Source organism: Desmodus rotundus, chromosome 3 (assembly GCF_022682495.2).
Source record: "Desmodus rotundus isolate HL8 chromosome 3, HLdesRot8A.1, whole genome shotgun sequence".
In the NCBI taxonomy this organism is placed as follows: domain Eukaryota; kingdom Metazoa; phylum Chordata; class Mammalia; order Chiroptera; family Phyllostomidae; genus Desmodus; species Desmodus rotundus.
In genome coordinates, this window is record NC_071389.1 from 52,753,388 (window position 1) to 52,776,453 (window position 23,066).

Here is a 23,066-nt window from a genome sequence, read left to right on the forward strand (position 1 = left end):
TGTATGAACATTCCAAAATTTGTTTTTGATTCTCCTCATAATGGACAGTTGAATGTTCTCAGTGTTTGGCTTTTATGAATACAGCAGCCAGAAATAGTCATACTTAATTCTTTTTGTGTACATATATATTTATCTCTCTTGGTGGGGGGCATAATTCATACACACACATGAGTAGAATTGCTGAATGAGAGGGCATGCACATGTTCAATATTTGAGGAAATTTCAAACAGTTTTCCAAAGTGTCTGTATACTTTTTCCCTCCCACAACAACATGAGAGTTCCCCATATGCCCCTCAGTACTTTATATTACTATAATTTTTAATAGACATGGAGTTAGAGTGTGATAAGCCTGGGAAAAGAAGCCCTAGAATACCCTTAAAATTTTAAGATACAGTTAGAAGAGAATTTCCTGCAACTTCATATTTTTTTAATTATAAAATGAATTTTGAAAAATCAATTAAAATTTGAGTAATGAAAAAAGTTTTTTTCTTTCTCTTTCTTTTTCTCTTCCTCACAAACTTTATTTTGACACAGATTCACTCAGAGTTACATCTTGTCATTAAATTCTCTCAGGTATATCCAACATTCTTTCATTGACCCCCAAGAGACCTAATTAAAAGCTCAGCTGTAAGAGCTGCTGGCCTTTGCAGCAGAAATGATGCACATTTCCAAAAGGACAAGGTTGTCAAAGCTCTAGAACTTGCAGTTCCTTGGTTCAAAATTGAGGCCGATATTCAGTTAATAAACCTAATCAATGTTTTCATTTACTCATGAGGAAACACAAAGGCCCCCAGAGACAACTGTGAGGAGAGGCTAAGGCAGTTTCCAGTTTTCACATTGAAAGCAGGGCCATTTTATTTTGTAAATTTTGGGAAACGGAGTTTGGGTCATTTTCTATGAGCCAGTGTGCAATAACATAGACATCTCTACAGCATTATAATAAACAAGCTGTGTTGTCAGGACGCAAGGAGCACTGTTCCTTGGACCTTGTTTAAGTAGTCTCTTTGATTCTTTTAGTTTAGAATAGGCAGAGGTACACCTCTGTGAACCACTGAACACATAATTGTGATTTTGAAACCTCCTCTCTCTTCCAAGGGGTCAAGAACTGCGCACTTTTTTCCTTTTATAATCGATGTCATCCTCAGCTTTTTATTTATCTCCGTAACTCCGATGCTCACTGGTGTCGAATGAGTGTCATTTACGATCAGCACGTCTCCAGGATCAAAGGACTCTTGTACCAGAAGTGTTGGAATGTGTACTGCACCTGTATTCCCCTACATACCAGCCTCATGTGATATAATTATAAGTATTTTCTTTCTGCCTGACAAAAGCTCTACATGTCTCCTACTCAACCATTTACAAAATCGAGAGGCAGAGCATGACTCAGATTTTGAAGTATCTTTTAAATTTTCTTCTAATACACACTTGATATTTAAGTCCTGTTTGCACTTCAACCAATTACAAAGAATAAACCAGACAATCTGCCCTGCTGATGGATATGACAAAGGATTTACTGTTAGCTACTTCACTTATTCCAAAATGTAGCTAAGTCTCCAGATAATGTATTTTTACCACGGGCCCTTGTCTATGGTAAATAGACATAAGAGGAAGAATGAATGACCCCAAAAGGAGCTCAGTTTAAAATCTGGTAGTTAGTGTTTCCATGGTAACAAAATGTCACAAATGAAAATAAATTCAGGCTTCAAAATTAGCCAAAATGTAATTCTGAAAGCAACCTCTTCAGTTTAACATATTTGGGAGACTGACCTACTCAGTCATATATATTTTAAGTCTCCAGTCTTCCTTCTTGTACCTCTTAGGACAATGAAGAAAGAGAAATGTAATGTTCATTGGATGAGATTGAAAAAGTCAAAGTATTGTTGGGCTCCATAAGAAGAAAAAGGTGATACAATCCTTACAATATTTAAAATTCAGAATTTTTAAATTTGTTGTGATACAAGTATTAAATGTTACATATCTTTTAACATGAAATAATATTACAAAAAGTCACAAAAATGTCCAGAATATGGTCAGTAAAAACAAGTATTTTCTTTTTTAAAATATATCTTATCAGAATTATCACACAGAATTATTATTGAAAATTTATTTAAGACATCATTGGGAGTTGCTTTAGAGAGCTAATGGTATGTGCTGACATTTCTGAGTTAATATGAATTTTTTGTTTTATCTTTTAGATCTATAAACAGATATAAGCAAGCAGTAACATCTGTTCACCCATCCATTTATCCAATATTTCTTTCAAATGACATTAATGAACATGAACTCTCTTCAAAGCAGAGGCACAGGCACTAAATATTTTCCTTAGAATGATTCACATGTGTTCCTTTGTTTGAAATTTTACTTTATTTAAATATCTCAATAACATGTTAAGTTAGAACAACTAGAACACCATTCATACATCTAATTTTTCTCATATAAGATATAATAGTATATACTTTTTTGTTTTTGCAAATTGGTCCAAGACAAAATTAAATAAATCACAAGGGCTGGAAAATAAATGTAGGTATATACACATAAACTCTGTGTCTGATCTAGATTTCTCCTGACATTTCAGTTTGATTGGCATTTATATCTTCTTTGATGGGAAGAATATCTAGGCCACTTCAGGTAATTCACCAAATAAATAACTTACTTTGAAGTTAATCAGTTCAATTATAGAAGAACAATGTTGGGTGGGGCCAGGATGGCCAAAGGAAAATTATGAATTAATGAAAGATTGTGTTGCATTCTGCTTTACAATGTCCCCCTCTGGACCTCAAGAAATCTTAAGTGACCTCCAGATGCTCTGGACTCCCTACTGTTCTCAGCTTCGACTCACAATGTTGACTTCCCTGGCTTCCAACAGAATGGGAACAAAGGAAGAGTATCATAAAAAGGAAGATAATCAAAACAACCAGGAACATTCTTCTGAAGAAAGGGTGTTCTTCTGAGTCACTAATTAATAAAAAAAATTCAAAGATTTATTTTTCAGTAACAGCCAGGGGAGGAGGAATTCAGCGGCTTTGTTGAAGATTTCCCTGTGGCTTAAAATCTTCCAGGAAAATAAAATGAGAATCGTTATCTAAAAATACAGCCAGCTACAAGGCCTAAATTGGTGTTCATTAAAAGCGAGATGATTATAATAACCATAGGAATAAACTACTTGCATATTTTTTAAATTAATAATTTTTCTTTCTTTCTTTCTTATTTAATATCATTCAAAAATCCCATATACATGTACTTGTTAAGGGCTATTATATTCTATCTTGAATAAAGTACCCTATACAGATGGACAAATAATAAAACAATAAAACATTGTTTCATTGGCTATAGATCAGTTGATTCAGTTACTTTAGTTTTAAAAATTATGCTAAAGCAGATCCAGAATGTAGCAGCTTGGTGTTCAGTTATTCTTACTTTAGCCCTGTAATTCTTGACTATCCAACTAGCTTGTAAGTTATATGAGAGTATAGACTCTGTGCATTTATAGCTTATTGGTCTTAGCACCTAGCAAATTTCTAGGAGGGAAATTAGTAAAAGGGAGAGTGGACATTTTTATTAAGTGTGTAGTATGTTATAGGCATCATGCTAGAAGCTGTCCAATTATGCTCCCCCTTAATCCTTTCAGCATCCTTGCAAGGGTGTTATTACATCTATTGTTACTGATAAGAAATCAATACCTCCAACACCTAGCACAGTACTGGTGCATAGCGATTATTTAATACTTGTTGAGGAATGAGTATGTATCAGCCGGGTGTTCTCATTTGCAAACACTGGAAACTAACTCTTGCTAATTTATAAAAGGAGTATATTAAAGCATATCAAGCAAAATACAGACTCTTCCCCAAGACAGGGTTGGAAAGCTAGGTTTAGAATCCTCACGGTGAAGAATAATATTCAAAATCACACTTGAAAACTAGTCCTGTGAAGACATACTGCCACCCCGGCTAGGCACACACAGCAACCCTTGCATTCTGGCACCAGCAATGCAGGGCACTGGGTCTGCAGCTGGATTTCTACTGCTAGAAATTGCTTGGAGCTATCCCACCACTGCTACATTGCCCAGGAAAATTGGGCTCTGCTTTTTGTATCATCAACTCCAAAGTCAGAGTCTGATATAATGTGTTGGTAGCAGGACCCTATAGATATGTCCAAACCAGGGCATTATAGAGAGTGAAAGGGTTGCTATTAAACATTACACTAGGCCAACAGGCCTAAACCAGGACATAAGGTCACTCTCTGCCAGTCTCGTCCCTTAGCTGCAAAGGGAACTTGGAAATATTTCCAGGTTCTATGACAGAATATGGGTTTTGGCTTCTAATCGGTGCTTTTAGTATAGGAAATTCCCAGATGTCAGAATAGGTTATAAGGTTGGGTGGGTCAAAAAGGACAAAAGCCCATTATGGAGTGAACAATCGAACATTAAATAACTGTCTGCAGTAACAGGATTAATGAGGTCTGCCTCAATCTAAAGCTCATTGTGTTTGCATTATACCTCGCTCTGTGTACCATGGCATGACAATTCTCAGGTAAACGGGCAGCAGAACCTTCCCGACAGTGTTGTAAACATGCAGAGAACTAGCGCCCCCCTCCTAATTTGTTCAACCCAAATCTGTAGGCAATGGTGCTCTGGCCAAGATCTGTAACTTTTAACATTCTCCAGAGGGAGAAAAAATCAATTTGAAAGGAGATACTTGTAGAATTAAGGCCATGAGTACCTCTTAGGTGCGTATTAGTTTCCTGATCTATTCCATTCTGCAAGGTAGATTTGATTAGATGAGTTCCATAGAATTTATGGGAACTAGAAGAAAGCCTGTTTAACATGATAATGGGCAATAGAATATTATTATAACTTTTTAAATTTGTTGCACTTAATTTCCTTTATTGTCATTAACTGGTGACTGCTAGGAGTCTCTCAAGCACTTAGAAAAATCCTGGCACTGCCCATGAGAAGGCTAAGAATCAGAGGGCTCCAGATAACTTAGCTTCTTCTTTCTTGTCGACGACAGTGAATGCTCAGGACAACGAAGACCACGTCCCGCTCCATTTCTGTTCCCGCTTTGGACACCACGATATAGTGAAGCTCCTGCTCCAGAGTGATTCAGAAGTTCAGCCGCATGTCGTTAATATCTATGGAGACACCCCTTTGCACCTGTGAGTATTACGTGTAGTCCTATAGGCCCTCCAGGTATTTGTATGTTTTTACTATTATCAAAACATGTTCTTTAACTCTAGGGCATGCTACAATGGCAAATTTGAAGTCGCCAAGGAAATCATCCAAATATCAGGAATAGAAAGTCTGACTAAGGAAAACATCTTCAGTGAAACGGCTTTTCACAGGTGAATGAATATTTAAATGCAATAGTCAGAGGCAGACAAGTAACATATGATTTTCCTTGTATGTGGACTCTAATGAACAAAATAAACTAACACAGTGGAGACAGATTCCTGGATACAGAGAACAGACTGACAGCTGTTGGGAGAGGGGATGTTAGGGACTGGGTTAGAAGTGAAGGGATTAAGCAAAGAAAAAAAAAGGACTCATGGACACAGACAATAGTATAGTGATTGACAGAGGGAAGGAGGAGAGGTAGAAGAGGGTGAAGAGGGGATAAATGGTGATGGAAGGAGACTTGACGGGGTGGTGCACACACAATACAATATACAGATGATCAATTTTAGAATTATATACCTGAAACCTATATGCCTTTACTAACCAATATCACCCCAATAAATTCAATAAAAAATAAAAACAAAATAAGTGCAATAACCACTAATTTAGCTGATACCCTATGGCACCTGCAGTTGTGTACATAAAGCAAAAACAAACAGTGGCAGATGTTGCAATCAGAGAGCAGGAGCAGAAGGTGGGCAGAAGACGAGGAGCCTAAACTACATGCACAGAAGAAAAGGTAGAGGCAGATGCTGCAGTTAGTACAACAGATGGGGCCTGTGCCAGATGCTGCATTCCTGGCAGCAGCCACAAAGACAGGGACTGATGTTGCCAAGGCAACAGGCATATCAACATCTGTAAGCATATTGTTTCTATTCCATTTCACTCCACAGAAAGCTGCCAAAAGGGGCAGTGCCCATAGTCCTCCTCCTCCAAGAATCTCATTACCAGAATTCATCAGCATCAAATGTGACACTTTTTTCCTTAGTGCTTAAACCTTATGTGCAAATGTATCTACCTATCTAAGACATCCGTCTGTCAGCCTGTAAAAGCTTAGTTAGGGTGGCCACTGAGATACCTAAGAAGGCATTAGCTCCTTTCTAGGCATCTGTGAGAGTCCTTTACAGTATGTTTTTTGCTCTAGAAAAAAACACACTGAAAGGGCAGGTAGGTTTGGAAAGTTGCAACAAAAAAGGGAGGGAGGGAGCAATGGAGAGAGGGACAGAGAAGGTAGCTAAAACCTCAGAGCTACAACTCCCTAAAATGTCCAAAAAGAAGGCAAATTTTTATTGAATATAGAATTTAACACCCTCATTTTTAACAAGATACTATTTTGTTGTAAAAATAAAAACATAGTAATTTGAATTTAGTAAAAACTTGAATATAAGTTAATTTATTTACATGTTACAGATTTCTTGGCTAGTTTGCAACCTCAAAAAATAAACAAAATAAATGTGGCACTATACATTTATGTTGTTTACATAGTGTATCTATGGCACTGGTAAATAATAAAAATGAGGAGGCTCTTTTTCAAACTGCACTAAAGTTAAGCTTGTGCTTCTGCCTTAGGCATCAACCTGTCAAATTTCATTTAGATTTCCAGATTTTTCTTGTCAACCAAAAGGTCAGGAAAAAGGGAGGCAAAGAAAACTACCATATATGGACTGATGATATATACCAGATTATTTGCATCTAATCTCTTAACTTAATGTTCATAACCATTTTTATAAAGTTATATTTATTATCCCTCTTTTACAGATGAGAAAATCAACACTTAGGGAAGCTAAGTAACTTGCCAGGGATTCCTACAGCTAGAAAATCACGTAGCAAATGCCTGCCTAATTCCAAATCCCGTGTTTTCCTATATCTTCATGTTCTGCTACCCAAATATTTAGGCTGCTTTCTACACCCTGTGTAACAGAGCAGGCGCCAGAGCTCTCCTGACCGAAGCTTCAGTCAGAATGGGTAAGTGGGGCTTGTCACTGAGGAGGACGATTGGCAGAACCGATGTTACGGCTGCTGATGTTCTCTTTCCCCACAGGTCCTGCTTAAGGCACACACCGCAGGCTAGTTTTTAAATTATTCTGTTATTCTGTGCACATACATTAGAATCAACTCAAATCAGAAGGTGATTGTCCCTTCCAGAAGATTGTTTGTATGACAAGATTCATGAGGTTGAGTTAAAAGCATGTTCAATTGTTTTATTTTGTGCAAACCTGTGGCTGCTGGAAATAGCATAATGTGTTTATTCTATTCATTTTAAGCACAGATTTATAAACAAAATTTTTCTTTTACATGAAGAATTTACTCTGATTATGAATTTTCTATGTACCAATCACAGTGCTTTGCATGTAGTAAGCACTCAGTACTTTTATTTGTTACTGTTTTTATATGCATAAACACACCCATAAATACACATATGTATATACATGCATGTGTATATTCAGAACTTATTTCCTATAAATAGTTGCTTTGAAAAGAAATAATGAGGCAACTCAGACAGTGGAACATTAAAAATACAGTACTGTGAGTACTATTTATAATGCAGGAAATCAGTGCCGATAACCTCTATTGCAGTAAGATGGTAGCTTTTTACTCACTCAATTACTTATTCAAAAAAGGTTTATTGACTTCCAGTTAAGAGGCAGTGTAGACAGACACGGCTCGCCTCTTTGCACAACTACATCAAAATTACAACTAAAATATAGAACAACCATCACTCAGGACCATCTGAAATAGACTTGAAGGGAAGTCTGACAACTACGGAATTAAAGAAACTACATCCATCCAGACTGGTTGGAGGGATGCAGGTGCAGATCAAACTGGTTCCTCACCCACATGTGGTGGATGAAAATGCAGGAGGGATATCTCAGGAGTGAGGAGTCCCAGCCCCATACTAAGCCCGCCAGTCCAAGGTTCCAGTGTCAGGAAGATAAGTCCCCAAAACTTCTAGTTGCAAAACCAGCAGAGATTGATTCAGTAGAAGAAATTTCTGGAGCCCCAAGCAGTTTGTCTTAAAGAACCCACACTTGGACTCACCTACTCAGACTCACTCCCTCTGAGCTCTAGCATCAGGGTACCAGCTTAAAAGGCACCATTGGCATAAATGGAGGAACTGAAGTGTCTGGCATCAAGAAAGCAGAGGCCATTGCCCCTTTTTTAAGCCCGCCCGCCACAGAGCTGGCAAGCTGGTGCTATATCTGAGACTCTATCAAATGGGTTAGCACTGTTTGACACCTGCGTTGCAGATCCCTAGAGACTGCCCACCCAACTTTTAGCCCCACCCCAGCTGCTTTTCCACATGAATGGCTGGTCTTGGCTCATGCTGCACAACTTCCTAAATTCTATCAAACAAGCAACAGCTGGCCTCAGTGAGCCCTAGACTCAGCACTAGCAGCAGTCAGCCTAGATTCACAGCTTGGCTTTGCTTAGTGATCTGCAAGCCCAGCACAAGTAGCAGCTATCTCAGATAACTTTATAACTCAGGCAATGTGACCCTGGGCACAACACAGAAGGGGGGCAGGTATGACCTTGGCTTGTACCACCCAGGAAACTCCAGGGTTTGCGAACCCAGTGGACAGCTACAAACCACATTAGAGCACCACCACTCTGCCACTGCACAGCTGATCCTCCTTGGAGGACTGAGTTAGAAGGTAAGTGGTCATAGCCAGTCCTTGCAGCTGACTGGCCTAGGTAAATCTCCCATTGATCTGTCAACAGCAACCAAAGCTCAACTACAGTGGAGGGTTTCCTCAGCCCACACAAAGGGTGCACCTCAACTACCCAGCTTGGGTGATAGGGAAGGATGTGCCACTGAACTCTACAGGACCCCCACTACATTAGGTCACACTACCAAGACACAGAGTCAAAGCAGCTTTATTTAATACATAGAAACAAACACAGGGAGGATGCCAAAATGAGGAAACAAAGAAATACAGCACAAATGAACAAACATATCAGAATTCCAGAAAAAGAGCTAAATGAAATGGAGATAAGCAATCTATCAGATGCAGAGTTCTAAACACTGGTTATAAGGATGCTCAAGGAACTTAGTGAAGATCTCAACAGCATAAAAAAGATCTGGTCAGAAACAAAGAATACACCAATTGAAATAAAGAACAATTTACAGGAAAAAGCAGTAGAGCCAAGAATCAAATTAATGATTTGAAACATAAGAAGCAAAAAACAATGAGGACAACAAGCAGAAAAAGGAATCCAAAAAAATGAAGATAGTATAAGCAGCCTCTGGGACAACTTCAAGATATTCAACACTCACTTCATAGGGGTGCCAGAAGGAGAAGAGAAAGAGCAAGAAATTGGAAATCTATTTGAAAAAATAATTAGAGAAAGCTTCCCTAATTTGGTGAAGAAAATAGATAGGCAAGTCCAGGAAGCACAGAGAGTCCCAAACAAGATGGATGCAAAGAGGCCCACTCCAAGACACATCATCATTAAAATTCCAAAGTTTAAAGATAAAGAGAGAATCTTAAAAGCAGCACTAGAAAAGAAGTCAGTTACTTACAGGGGAGTTCCCATAAGACTGTCAGCTCATTTTTCAAAAGAAACTTTGCAGGCTAAAAGGGATTGGCAAGAAATATTCAAAGTCATGAAAAGCAGGGACCTACAGCCAAGACTGCTCTACCCAGCAGATATCATTTATAATTGAAGAGCAGATATAGAGCTTCTCAGACAAGAAAAAAACTAAAGGAGTCCATCAGCACCAAACCATTATTATATGAAATGTTAAAGGGACTTATCTAAGAAGGAGAAGATCAAAACTATGAACAATAAAAGAGCAACAAATACATATCTATCAACAATTGAATCAAAAAAACAAACTAAGCAAAGAAAAAGAACAGAGACAGAATCATGGACACAAAGAGCATTTTGATGGTTGCCAGATGGGAGGGGAGTATGCAGGAATGGGTGAAGAGGTGAGTGGATTAAGAAGTAGTGATAGTTACAGAATAGCCATGGGGATATAAAGTACAGTATAGGATATGGAGTAGCCAAAGATCTTATACGTGTGACCCATGGACATGAACAGTGGTGGTTGGACTGCCTGAGGGAGTGGAGAGTGCTGGGTGGAGGGGGGCAAAGGGGAAAAAATCAGGACAACTGTAATAGCATAATCAATAAAATATAATTTTTAAAAAGATAGATTTATTAAGTATTGCCCTTAAGCAGGGGTGTATCCATTACAATAACAATGTGGTAAGTGCCAAAGACCTAAATGGCAAGAAGGCAGAGGAGATAGCAATAAACTCAGACCTTAGTTCATGATCACCCTTTATAGAGGAAACAACAGTTCAGCTAGATGAATACTTGTGTTTCTTTAAAGAAAATAATATTTTATTAAAGAAAAAGAATTTGCGCATGACCATCCAAGGAAGAGGTGAGAGTGAGACCCAGAGTATTCCCTCTTCTAGAACCAGGTCTGGAATGGAACAACAGTTATTCTTTACTCTCCTACAATACTACTTTACTTCTGGAATACACCTGTGCAGTCTTCTGATTCTGTGTAGACATCAAGTGGGTATCCTACCATTCAATTCAGTCAGGTTCCACAGATTAAGGGCTCAGTCTCATAAGACTGCTCCCTACTTCAGAGGCCAATCACAAGTCCTGGTTATTGCCTTGCTATTGACCTATCAGCTCTAAATCAGAGGTTCTACCACCCCTTACTTGGACTTGATAATTTGCTGTAGCATCTCACAGAACTCAGGAAAATAGTTCACTTACTAAATCACCAGTTTACTACAAAAGGATATAACTCATGAACAGCCAATGGAAGAGAGATGCATAGAGCAAAGTATGCAGGAAGGGAGGTGGGGCCTTCCAGCACACCTGTGTGTTTACCAATCTGGAAAATCCTCAAAACCTGTGCTTCAGGGACCTTCTTGGAGGCTTTATAACATAGGCATGGCAATTAAATCATTGACCACTGGTGACTAATTCAACCCCCTTCCCCTTTCTCCTTCCCTGAGGTCCGATGGTAGTGCTGACAACCCTCTAATTCACAAGGTTGGTCCCCCTGGCAACCATCCAAGCATCTGGTAGTTATCTGGGGGCTTTCCAAAAATCACCTTATTAACATAAACACAGGTGTTGTTGAAAAGGGCCTATTATAAATAACATAAGATTCTCCTTTCACTTTTTTTGCTATTTGAGGAATCAAAGACAAAAGAACAAATATTGTAACAAAAGTTCTTCCAATTGCTTAAGAAATTACAACAGTCTTAGGAGCTCAGTGCCAGGCATGAAGTTGAAAATGAAATATTATACTTATTAGTATATGTCCCAATATTACAGAGTTTATATATCCTTCCTGTAGCCATTATTTAGATGGGCTCTGCCCAACATTTGCTCCTTCCAGCCACCTGTGACATACCATACAGATCCCTGGAGACTAGAAGTAGAGTGTTCCGAACGGATGCTAGCAAAAGAAGAGGTGTCAGGGGAACAATAGAAGAAACTTTGTGAGAATTACTATTCAAAAAATAAAATCTACTTGTTATTACTATGCCTGATGTACCTCACATGTTTTTTTTTCTATTCATCTTAGCTTGCAAGGTAAATAGTAGAAATCAGAATTTCAATTAACTACTTCAACAAATCTAATTATAAAGTATATCTATAAGAATTTTATTGGCGGGGGTCCTGAAACATGCTAATTTTTCCCACAAAAATATACTCCCATTAGGAAAGAACTGACAATGAACAGTCCTCCGGAGCTTATAATGTACTTCCGTAAGCATCAATGCACTTGAAATTTCAGCAGAATGTGGTAGGTAGAAAATTATTATAATTATTTTATAGGAGATAAAACTAAAACTCAAAAAGATCAAAGAATTGGCCTGAGGTCATCTGGCTAGTACCATGAGCCCGAGCTCTGGATTTTTCACTCCATTACCAATGCTCCGTCAGCAAAATGAAAGCTGAGATCATGCCCTCTGATTTAGAGAGCCTCTGAAGAGATAGTGCGTGTTTTTCCTACACAGCCAGGGAAAACATTCAGACTGTGACCTGAATATGACTGAATCTCTCGGGGCCCTCCTGGGTTCCCTCATTCAATTGTCCTGCAAAATGCTTAGGTCCTATAGCTAAAAAGGCATGGAACTCTTGCCATATTTTTCTTCCTTTTATGGAAAAGGATTAATAAAATAGGAAATATTTGTTAGGAAAATGTTAGAAAGTTTATACTTCTTTCTCGAAGGTCCAGATGTGAGAATCATCAGGATTTTATTCTATGTCTGCCTATTTTCCATCACCTCCTCTTCTTTCCTTCCCTGCTTCTGCCTTCTCTGTTTCTCTGATACTCCTACATAGAATGAGCATCTAGAATAGCCCGAGTCAGTCAGGGCCATATTCATTCTCTGTGGCTGTCATTATAAAATACCACACAGTGTGCTGCTTGATAATCAGATACTTATTTTCTCACAGTTCTGGAGGCTGGAAGTCCAAGATCAAGGTGTCAGCGGGTTTGGTGTCCTCTGAAGCCTCTCCCCTTGGCTTATAGATGGCCAACTTTTCCCCGGATCTTCACATGGATGTCTTCTGTTTCTGTTATCTGTGTACTATTCTTCCCTTCTTAGAAGGAATCCAGTCATATTGGATTAGGGACCACTCTAACGATTCAATTTTAACTTGTATTCCTTTAAATATAGTCACATTTTGAGGTTATGGAAGTCAGGGCTTCACCATATTAATTTGTCATGGGGTGGGGAAGGGGAAGGGGTGGCAGGCATATGATTCAATACAATTCAGCCCATAACAAGAGCCTTCTATTTTCTTATGGTGTAATTTTGCAGTGCTTGCACCTATGGCAAGAACATTGACCTGGTTAAATTTCTACTTGATCAAAATGTTGTAAGCATCAACCATCAAGGAAGAGATGGGCACACAGGTAAGACTGTGACAAGATCATCACTAGTTTCTGATGCATGTCAGAAATTGTCAAGGACAGTGGCAGTGGCATGCTCAAGAGGGAAGAGGGCAGCAGGAGTTGTCCACCCCAATGAGGAGAGATATTTTATCAGTTACATCATTTAGAATTGATGGTGCATGGTTACAATAAAAAGCTACTGACCTTGGGTCAGCACCAGTCTTGTGATAAATCATCAGCAGTTGATTATCCCTTACGGCTTGCACCAAGAACAGACTGGCCACACTGTCCTCCCCTTGGTTTGCTGCTGAAGAAAAATACTCGATTTGGGTCTTTGTTCTTTGATGTCTACAAAGATGTTAACCTTTGTTCTTGGCAATTACAGTGGATATAGGAATACTAGAAATTGTGCTAAAATAAAGGCAGTCTACAGAGATCAACTAGAACAGGATACTTCTTTTGCTTGAAGTACATCTTGTTTGTGCAATAATAGAATTAATTGTTTAGCAAAAAAAAAAGTTCTTCCTTGATACTTCTGGTAACAAGGTTATTATGTGGCAATGACTGATTGTCTTTTGAAAATTAGGGTGGTTTTCCTCTTTTTCTTTTGTACTCTCATTCTATTCCATTATAGGATTGCACTCCGCTTGCTACCACGGTCACATTCGCCTGGTTCAGTTTCTGCTGGATAATGGAGCTGATATGAATCTGGTAGCCTGTGATCCCAGCAGGTCAAGTGGTGAAAAAGATGAGCAGACATGTTTGATGTGGGCTTATGAAAAAGGTATATTTTTCATCATTGCACCTCTGTAGTAATACATGGAACGGTGAGCATAGATTATGGCATCAATAATTTCTTTGCTTGCATGATTTGTACACTTCCATTTCTCTGTAGATTATATTTGAGTCATTGGGGACTTGGATCAAAGCGTCCAATAGATCATCGCTAGGGAAGGAAACTCCTGAGCTGCAGATAAACTGAAGGCAATCTTTGTGTTGACACTTTGAAAAGAGAATGAACTATCACACTCCTAGGTACTAGAGAAACAAAACTCTGATAGGTAGTAATGGATACTTTCTTAGCATAGACATAGAGCAAGTCTTTATCTCTTATATGGGGGGAATTTTTTAAGATAGATTCAAAATTTTAAAAAAGAAAATAACACAAAAAAGAGAAGGAATGTTTTGTCAGATCTGCTGACAGTTCCTCCGCTAGAAAAAGTAAGGGAGCCAATGAATTATTAGAGCTCAAAGTGGGGAAAGCTTGGGCTTTGATATGAGAACACTTGGGTTTAAATCAAGTCAAGTGCTTTGATTGTGAGCAAGTTGTTAACTATTGCTGAGCTTCAGTTTCTTCATCTGGAAAATGAGCATAATGACAACTCCTGTTTTACAAGATTGTAAAGAGTAAATGAGGTAGTATGTGCAAATTGCTTACAACAGTATCTGGCACAATATAAGTGCCTAATAATTGGTATTTCAGTAATGATAACATTGATAATGGTAGCAATATAGAAATAAAGATGATTGATAACAATTTTTTAAGGGAGAGGAATCTTCAGACATTTAGAAGGTGAAATGGCATCTTTGCCATTGTTATTAAGATATATTGTACCTTAGAAGGGAGCTGTACATAAGTGATCTCTATACGCATGAGCTCCTGTGGAGTTTAAATTTCCAGATGACATGGAGCAATATGCATGTCATTGAAAACAGAGTTACAACCGAATATGGTAAAATATGTCAGACTTGGATGCCTGCATTGCCTTTTTCGGATGTTTAAAGTATGTAAAGAAGTGTTCTTATCTTTTTAAGTGCTAGAATCTTCGAAGTCCATATTAAAGAACGATTACTAAACTGGAAGATTTTTCAGAGTACCACGTTGATCTAAAAGGTTTTCTGCCTAAAGTAAGACAGAAGTTCATTAATGAAAGGAGAGGTGGAATTCGATGGGTAGAAATGGGGAGCTGTAAGAAGATATATGAGGAAAAGAAAACATAGAATTCTGAAGATTTCTAGTGAAAAAAAAGGTATAGGAGTTACTTTAATAGATAAAAGTGAACAAATGTGGAATAGTAGGGAATGAGTGAGATATAAGCGTGTTTTTTAAATTTTTTATTTAAGTATTGTATAAATACACACTCACATTTGCACATTGCAGTTCAATGAATTCTCACAAGCTAAACTCACTCTAGCATCCACATGAAGAAATGAATCCTGACCAGCATCCAAAATCCCTACTTACATTTTCTTCCGGTCACTCTCCAAAAAGGGTACTGCTCTCTTCTTGAGACCTATATTAGCTTGCCTCTTTCAGTATTTTATGTGAATGGAATTTTATGCTATATATGTCTTTGCATCTGGTCTCTTTTGACCAAGAATTTGTAAGATTCATTTATGTTGTTGCAGATAGTTGTAAATCATTCATTCTTATATAGTATAATGTTTTGCAACTATATCACAATGTATTTATTCATTCTACCGTTTAGGGGCATTTGAATAGTTTTCAACTAGGGATTATTAAAAACACTGCTGCTGTGAACATTCACACACATGTCTTTTGATAAGTATCTGTATTCATTTCTGTTAGGTATAATGACTCTGCTTTGTGTAGAAGAAATTTCGAGTATTTCTATATTTGAGTATCCATTGGAAAATCTTACATATTCTGAAGCTTCAGGAGGCCTCACTAAGTTCTAGTTACTCAACACGTTGCATTTATTCAAGTGGTTCTCAGTGTCTCTTAAGAAATTTGAGTTTCGGAGAAAGACTGTTTACAAAGTATTAGTCTTCCGGAAGACAGCTCAGAAATAGCTGCGCAGCTAGCTCTTCACAGGGGTTGGCTTTGTTTGTGTTTAGTTGATTGAGAGTGATAGTTGAAAACTGGTTTTACTTCATTTTTTCTTTGTGGATTCCCATACTTTATGAAACAATAAATCATTGTGTAGTCTCCTAAGAGTTTCTACCAAATGACAACAAAATCCTGTAGCTTAGAGGACTTAGCCACTGGTCTCTGCAATATATGCCATGCTTGTCACCCTTAAGTGTTCAACTAATGTGCCAAGCATCAGTGTTGCATTTCATTATTACTATGAATTTTAACAAATTGAATGTTAGTACTCAGGAGACAGATGGATATTTTGCATATGTTCTAGGGCAGAGCAAATCAAACTAACAAAATGAAATTGCTGTTATTTTTCTCTTGCCAGAGAAATGTTGCATCATTTTCATGTGTTCAAGGAGGATTGAGATGACCTTTTAAAAAACATTGTCAACAGTACGCTGTCCCTGTTTTATTTGGATAAGGAAATGCTTTCCTTTCTTGTTCCGAGAGGGATTCACCAAATTAGTGGACGTGCATACCAAGGGTTTTCCTGGGCGACTTGGAGATGGAGTTGAAGAAGTACTAAAACTTCACTTGGAGTTTCTTCCTTACAGATTAGAGATTACGTAGAAATGGCCCCATCATGACTCCCTGTCCTAGGAAAGAGACAAACCAGAAGGCAGCTCCATAACCAGCTTCTGCCTGTTTCTAAAGGAGTACTTTCGGATGTGCCCAATTTGAACAGCGTGTCCTAGTCTACCCTCTCAAGAGAAAATTGAGAGTCTTCTTCAACAACATTCATCTCTGAATGATTCTAAGACAAGTTTTCCCCCTGACCCAAACAAAATTTTTAACTGACTTTCTCTCTGCTGTTCTGATAAAGCAGAGTTCAGGGGCGCTTTGCAGTGCTGGAAGAGTTATCTTTTTTTAAAACACTTTCAGGAGAGAAGAGCTGACTTACCATGGCTCCCTGTGGGATGAGATATGAGAAATACTTTCGTTTACATAGCCCTTTTTATTTTTTTATTTAAGAATAGTTGATATACAATATTGCATGTAATACTGGTTTTGGGTGTACAACATAGTGATTCAACATTTTTATACCTTACAATGTGGCAATGTGATCACCCCACTAATTCTAATAATCATCTTGTCACCATGTAACATCATCAAAAGACTGTTGACTATATTCCCCTTCACCTTTTTCACCCATTCCTTCATCCCCCCCCTTCTGGTAACCACCCATTTGGCCTCTGTTTCTGTGAGACTGATTTTCTTTTGTTTTGTTTCTTTGTTTGCATAGCCTTTTTAACCTAACGGTATCAAAATCAATCTTAGAAATAATTTTCCTGGTGACCTTGGTTTTACACAGAAGCCTATTGTTTAAATATCAGTATTTCTCTGCCAGTCTGCTCAGAGCTCCAATTTTACAATATTTAGAGGGTTTCCCATCCCTAAGTCTGCCTTCTCCCCACCCCCTGCTTTTTTCCTACTATTCCATCTGAAAGTAGCGATAGCTGTCTCACTCACTTGGATTTGTTCTGCCCTTTCCCTGGGGTACAAAGGACTTGTATGAATCAATTTAAATTGGCCAGAAGAAATAGCCAGCAGCCTGCTTATGTTCAAATCCTCTGCCCTAATCACCAGTATGGAAAAACCATTGAAAAGACCTACACATAATCTTACATCCATTGCATTAAAGATGAATCTGCCAAATTGAAAAGATCTCCGCCAATTAGAATTGAACACATAGCTCAATAGTGTGTCTGGCAGTTAGATTTGAAAAGGCTGCCTTTGACAAAGAAAAGCTCTCCATTATGTCAGGCTGTTTAGGGTCAGAAAAATAACCCAAACTAGAAACAGAACTGAAACTTCTCTTTAGCTAAAACTTCTTATTTGCTTCAGCACTGACACCAGTTAAAGTAATTTACAGAGGGTCCTATTCCAATATCTAATTATCCTGAATACAATATTTGTATACAGCAGAGCCATTCTAATTCACAGTGACAGGGAGATGCAGTTGGAGAATTAGTGAGTAAGTGAGCAAAAACAATAAAAATCACAGCTCCTGTATCATGATATATACTTTGTTCATTTCTTTTGACAAGTGTGTTATATGGTGAGAATTATTTATAGTACACATACTATAGTGTGTTCTCAACAAGTAATGAAGTCTTACAGTGGTGAGTTCCTGCAGTTTTCAGCCAGTTAAAAATAACTAAGAGATAAGGGTGGAGGAGAAGTAGAAGGCAGAAGAAGTGGATTTGTTAAATATTTTCATAAATTTTTATCAATGGATTGTAAATGTTAAAGTTTCTTCTATACTGAACTCTTACCTATGGGGAATTAAGTGACCCTAGTTTACTGAGTGAATCGAATTTAGGGTGCTGGTGTGGATTAAGGGTGGGGTAGAGGAAGGAATATACAAAGGAGTTAAATGGTGGCTTTAAATTTGTATGTGATTTTGTGTATGCTGGTTATATTTCTACATGTTCAGTTACTCTATTCTTTAAAAATAAATAAAACAATACCAATTCTCATAAGAATAGGAAGAACATCCATTCTTTTAGGGAGATAACAGAAAAATACTTTTGAAACATAACTATGTAAGAAACCACATATATTAAAATGGATAGTGGAAGAGAACGTAGTCGTTAAGCACTTAATTACATATGCTTGTATAACTGAATTGTCAAAATAACTCTTTAAATTTGTATTATCGTTCTATTACAGATAGTTGGAGACTTAGAGCTGTAAGTCCTCCTTGCCCCAGCCCCGCCGCTCTGAAGGGCAGAGCTGCTGCAGCGGAGCTCTGGCTCAGGGCAGAGGGCAAGCCTCTCCATGCCACGCTAGACTCAGACAGATCTACGCCCACATTTTATCCTCATGAATTAATGATCTTGGATGAGTTATTTAACCTCTCTAAGTCTTAATCTTTAAACTTAAAATGAGTAAATTAATAACCACTTTACAGAATTCTGCAGGGGGCTAGGAATAAGGTGTAAATCTCTGGAACATAGCAAATTCTCAATAAAAATGGTGGTATCTGTTATTAAGTACATAGCAGAGGTTTAATCAATATCCACTTGACTCCCAAATCTTGTGGTCTTTCCTACTTCACAACATGCTTTAGTGTCTGGTAAGAGATATGACACATTCAGATAGTATTAGGATGATGGGTATCTTCTACAAGCCCACTAACGAAGGGTGTGTGTTCCTGCCAACACCACTGGGCCAACTTGGAATACATAAAAATGTGTCGTTTTGTTGTATTGATATCTCTTATTTATGACTCCAGGAATACCATTCACTTTATGTTTTTATTTTTTGAGGGAGAATTTTTATTACTTTTATGGACAGAAAACTCAACAGCGTACACTTAGTCCAGCTTTGTGGCCAGTTCTTCAGCCTTGGCCTCTTCCAGCTTGGCAATGTGAGCCACTGACTTTGCCTTCACAGTGGCAGTGGGTGTCATCATATCTGTCATTGTGATTGGTCCAGATAGCTTCCACCAGCATAGCCAGAGCTCCTTTGTCTTCCCAGGTAACCTGTGTGAAGGCAACAGTCATCAGATCTTCCTGCAGACTGGACGCCCCGGCCTGGCCTCCCCCTTGATGATGCAGTAGGGACCCCCATCCTCTGGCACAGGGCAGGCAGGAAGATGACCAGCTGGGTGGGATCCACATTGTATGTGGTCACTCCCAGCTCCTCTCGTATTCTACCAGGTGGTGACATTGTTGACTCCTACGTAAAGGACAGGTGGCCTCTTGTGGGGCCACCCCCTTTGCCAGCAGCTTTTTTTCTCATCCTGGGCCAACAACCTCTGCTTCTTCTCTTGCTCTGTCTCTGGTGTGTACTTGTGGGCCAACTTAAGCAACTGAGTAAAACCTCAGGACTGAAGTGAAATCATGAAGATTTTGAAAATCACTAATCTAAATATTATGAAAATAATCTAAAACAATTATTCTAACATTATATAACAATTATATATCTGCAAGCAAATATATAAAACAGTATTTAAAAACTTTAACACATATTTTCAAGTCTCTTTACTGCAGCATATTTTTCTCCCACAGTCACGTAGAAGCGTCAGAAAATTTGCAGCCATGTTTTTCAACAACCACACCAACTGACATGCTGGGTTCCTTTCTTTGGGGTTCTGAGGAGCAGGTAAAACTCAACAAGTCCACAGTAGAACTTAACACCTTTTGTGTCTCCATCAGCCATTTTCTCCTACTGTCTCCCTATTCGCTCTGTCATTTAACAACTTCACTGTCCAAAGTCACCATAGTTAGAAATCTGGATTGATGCTTGACTACTTTTTCTCTTCCAGCATCCTCCCCCTCCCATCCCATATTCATTCAGTGAAAATATACTGTTTATTTCACCTCACAGATGTAACAGAAACCCTCTGTGAGTCTATTGCTCTGTGTTCTTTTTGCTCCTTGCCAATAAGAATTGTGGTTCTCAGTGCCAGAGTTTGGTAGAAAGGAAAGGAACTATTTATTCAAAAGTTATACAGGTTTAGAATAATGGCAGAACCCTGCCATTAAATCTCACTCCCTTTAGAAACAAACACCCACAAACACACAGTCCTGCCTCCCCTTGCCAAAGCAGACCAGTCAGTGGAAAGAGATAGAAGTATGTAGGGTAGCTGCGCCGATTCCAATCAGTATTCTGACTCCTTCCAGTGGTCCGAGCTCCGCTAGCTAGGCTCCTGCTCTTAATCCAAAACCGCACCCTCTTGGGTGGGCCATGGAATCCTTCTGCATTCTTTCAAACCATGTGGCCAAGACCCCCTCACTGCTGCTACATGGTCAAGAGGCTTCTCCTTCCCCACCTGCATGGTCAAGATCCAGTGACAGAGAGAGCCTGTCACGGTCCTCTTACTCTCCTTCCCCAATGGTCCAGAGCTTAAGCCTGGCTGAGAGAGGGAGCATGTGTGTGGCAGAGAGAGAGAGAGAGAGAGAGAGAGAGAGAGCGAGTGAGCACTCTCTACTCCTACACCTCATAGGTAAGCCCCAGTATGGCTGCTACACCTTGGTTTAAATTCCGGTGCAGATCTTATCCTATTTCTGACTCCTCCTGTAATCCTATTTCTGACTCCTCCCACACTGGGTTACACCTGCCGGTAGTCTAGTTTATCCTGCCTTTCTTGGCCACCATTTTTAGTCCTGGCAAGCAGGGCCCCAGGAGGTAGGAGACACCCTCCAAGTCCCTCAGTCTACATCACATCTCTGGTTAGAGTCACGCCCATCCCTCTGGCTCTGAACCCAGGTACAACTTTTAACATTACTAAAACACTGGCCAAGTTTTTTAGACATGCAAAGTAACTCTCAATGACCCTGGTCTGCTTTCCCCATTCCCCAAGTGATAGCTGTGGGGTTTTTTTTCCATTTTGGTTTTGGTTTTCAGCACCCTATTACACAAATACATTTTGAACTCCTTCTCTCTTTATTTTTGCTATCACTGTTTTAATCCATACCCTGATCCATTTAGTAACTTCATAACTAATCTTTCTAAAACATCCTTTGAATCCATTTTCCAACTATAGTCTGAGCAATATATTCAAGGTACAGGTAGGACCATATCATTCCCCAGCTTAAAATTCTTCACCAAGCCACTGTCACTGAGACAGAGAGATCTGATCCAGATAACTCAGATCACTGGAGGGAAGGCCAAAGGAAGAGTTTGCCAAGCAATTGTGGGCAGTCTAGGACGGGATTGGCTGAGAAGCTCAATGCCTCCGGAGCAATGGAAGTAAAAATAGAGAGCTCTCTGGCCAAGGGCAAGCTCTCTGGCTCCTGAGCTGGTTTTCTCTCAGGCTCTGACTCCGGCTCTCAGGCTTGCTCTCCGGTGCTGCAGCTGCCTGCCTTTCCCAACTGACGGCATTGTGCTGTGAAGGAACTCCGGGCCCTGCCCAGGATACAGCTGACCTGGCAGAGGGTGGTAGGGTTATTCTTGGGGTGTCCCAGAGGGAACAGGCTCTGAGGCAGAAGCCTGCTATTCTTCCAAAATTGGGTGGTTTTTGTATATTATATTGTTTTTAGTTTGTAAACTAAACCCATAGAAACAAGATAACTAAAAAAACAGAAAAGATAGAGGTCAGAGTTTAGCCTTAATGGATAGGCTTAAGTGATTGAAGCTGTGACTTGATAGCCTTAAGTAACTGCTCTTGAATAAAGACTTCTTTGCTTTATCACCAAACCTTTGCCTCTGGTACTTTTGCCTTGAGGGCAGCAGTAGGCCGCAGAGCCCCAAGTGCTCTTCAGTAATACCACTTTTAGGAAAAAGTCCCAGTTTGTTATAATGGCATGCCCCATGCCCATGCTCTGTGCCGTTCCTACCTCTCAAACCTCGTATCAGTTACTCCCGTCACCGGGGGCGACCTCACATGCCACAGTCACAATCACATTCACTAGATCACCAACATTCCCTGGGCGTTCACTCTGTGCCAGGCATGTTGTAAACACTCCATACGCATTAACTCATCAAATCTGCACAATAACCCCATGAGCATCCAATGTTCCTAAGATGAAATGGTGGGGAAGAAAAACAACGTTATAGGGAAATAATGAAATCGGTACTTTTTCTTTCAGAATAATTATGAATTAAATCCTCTGTTGCATAAGTGACCATGACAGAAACACTAAACTGTCTTTGTAATAGCCCTTTGAATGGACAGATAGCCTTAAAAAAACAACCTAGCCTTAGAAAATAACCTAGGTTTTAAATAAAGAGCTATTCAGAAAGTCGAAAGCAAAAAGCCTGAGGGTTGGGGCAAGGGGGCAGGCTATGGAATCCCTCCAAGTGTAAGGAGTAAAGGAATATGAGAAGACAAAGGGAAAGCATGGAATTTGGGGGATACAGACAGGACTGAAAGAGTGGGGAGCAAGAAATGAAAGAGTATCCATTCGCAGGATAGCAGTGCAAAAGTATTTGTTGTTCCTACATATATCACATTATTCCATGTTTCCAAGCCTTTTCTCGTGCAGTTTTCTCTGCTTCTACAACCTTCCATTCTCTCCACCCCACTTCACTATTCACTTTTCTGATGTCTACTAAGCTTTCGAGACTCCATTTATGGACCCCCTCTTCCAGAAAGTCTTCCCTGACAGTCCAGCCAGTGCGCATGTCCTTTCTCTATGTTTTATTGTACCATGTGCCCGTCTCTTTCTCTGTAT

The 23,066-nt window shown here is 39.2% G+C and overlaps 1 protein-coding gene and 1 pseudogene across 2 annotated transcripts in view; one reads left to right on the forward strand and one right to left on the reverse strand.

Moving 5' to 3' along the window:
- Positions 1-23,066, forward strand: part of TNNI3K (TNNI3 interacting kinase) — a 266,119-nt gene that overhangs the window by 73,953 nt on the left and 169,100 nt on the right. The window contains exons 8-11 of one of the 2 annotated variants that reach the window (XM_024565474.4): positions 5,010-5,154; positions 5,236-5,340; positions 12,985-13,079; positions 13,693-13,842. In XM_024565474.4, the coding sequence (XP_024421242.1) occupies positions 5,010-5,154; positions 5,236-5,340; positions 12,985-13,079; positions 13,693-13,842 (495 nt within the window). The remainder of the gene's footprint in view (positions 1-5,009; positions 5,155-5,235; positions 5,341-12,984; positions 13,080-13,692; positions 13,843-23,066) is intronic. The other variant, XM_045199469.2, reaches the window with a different exon arrangement.
- On the reverse strand, positions 19,262-21,774 carry LOC112309067 (large ribosomal subunit protein eL8-like; annotated as a pseudogene).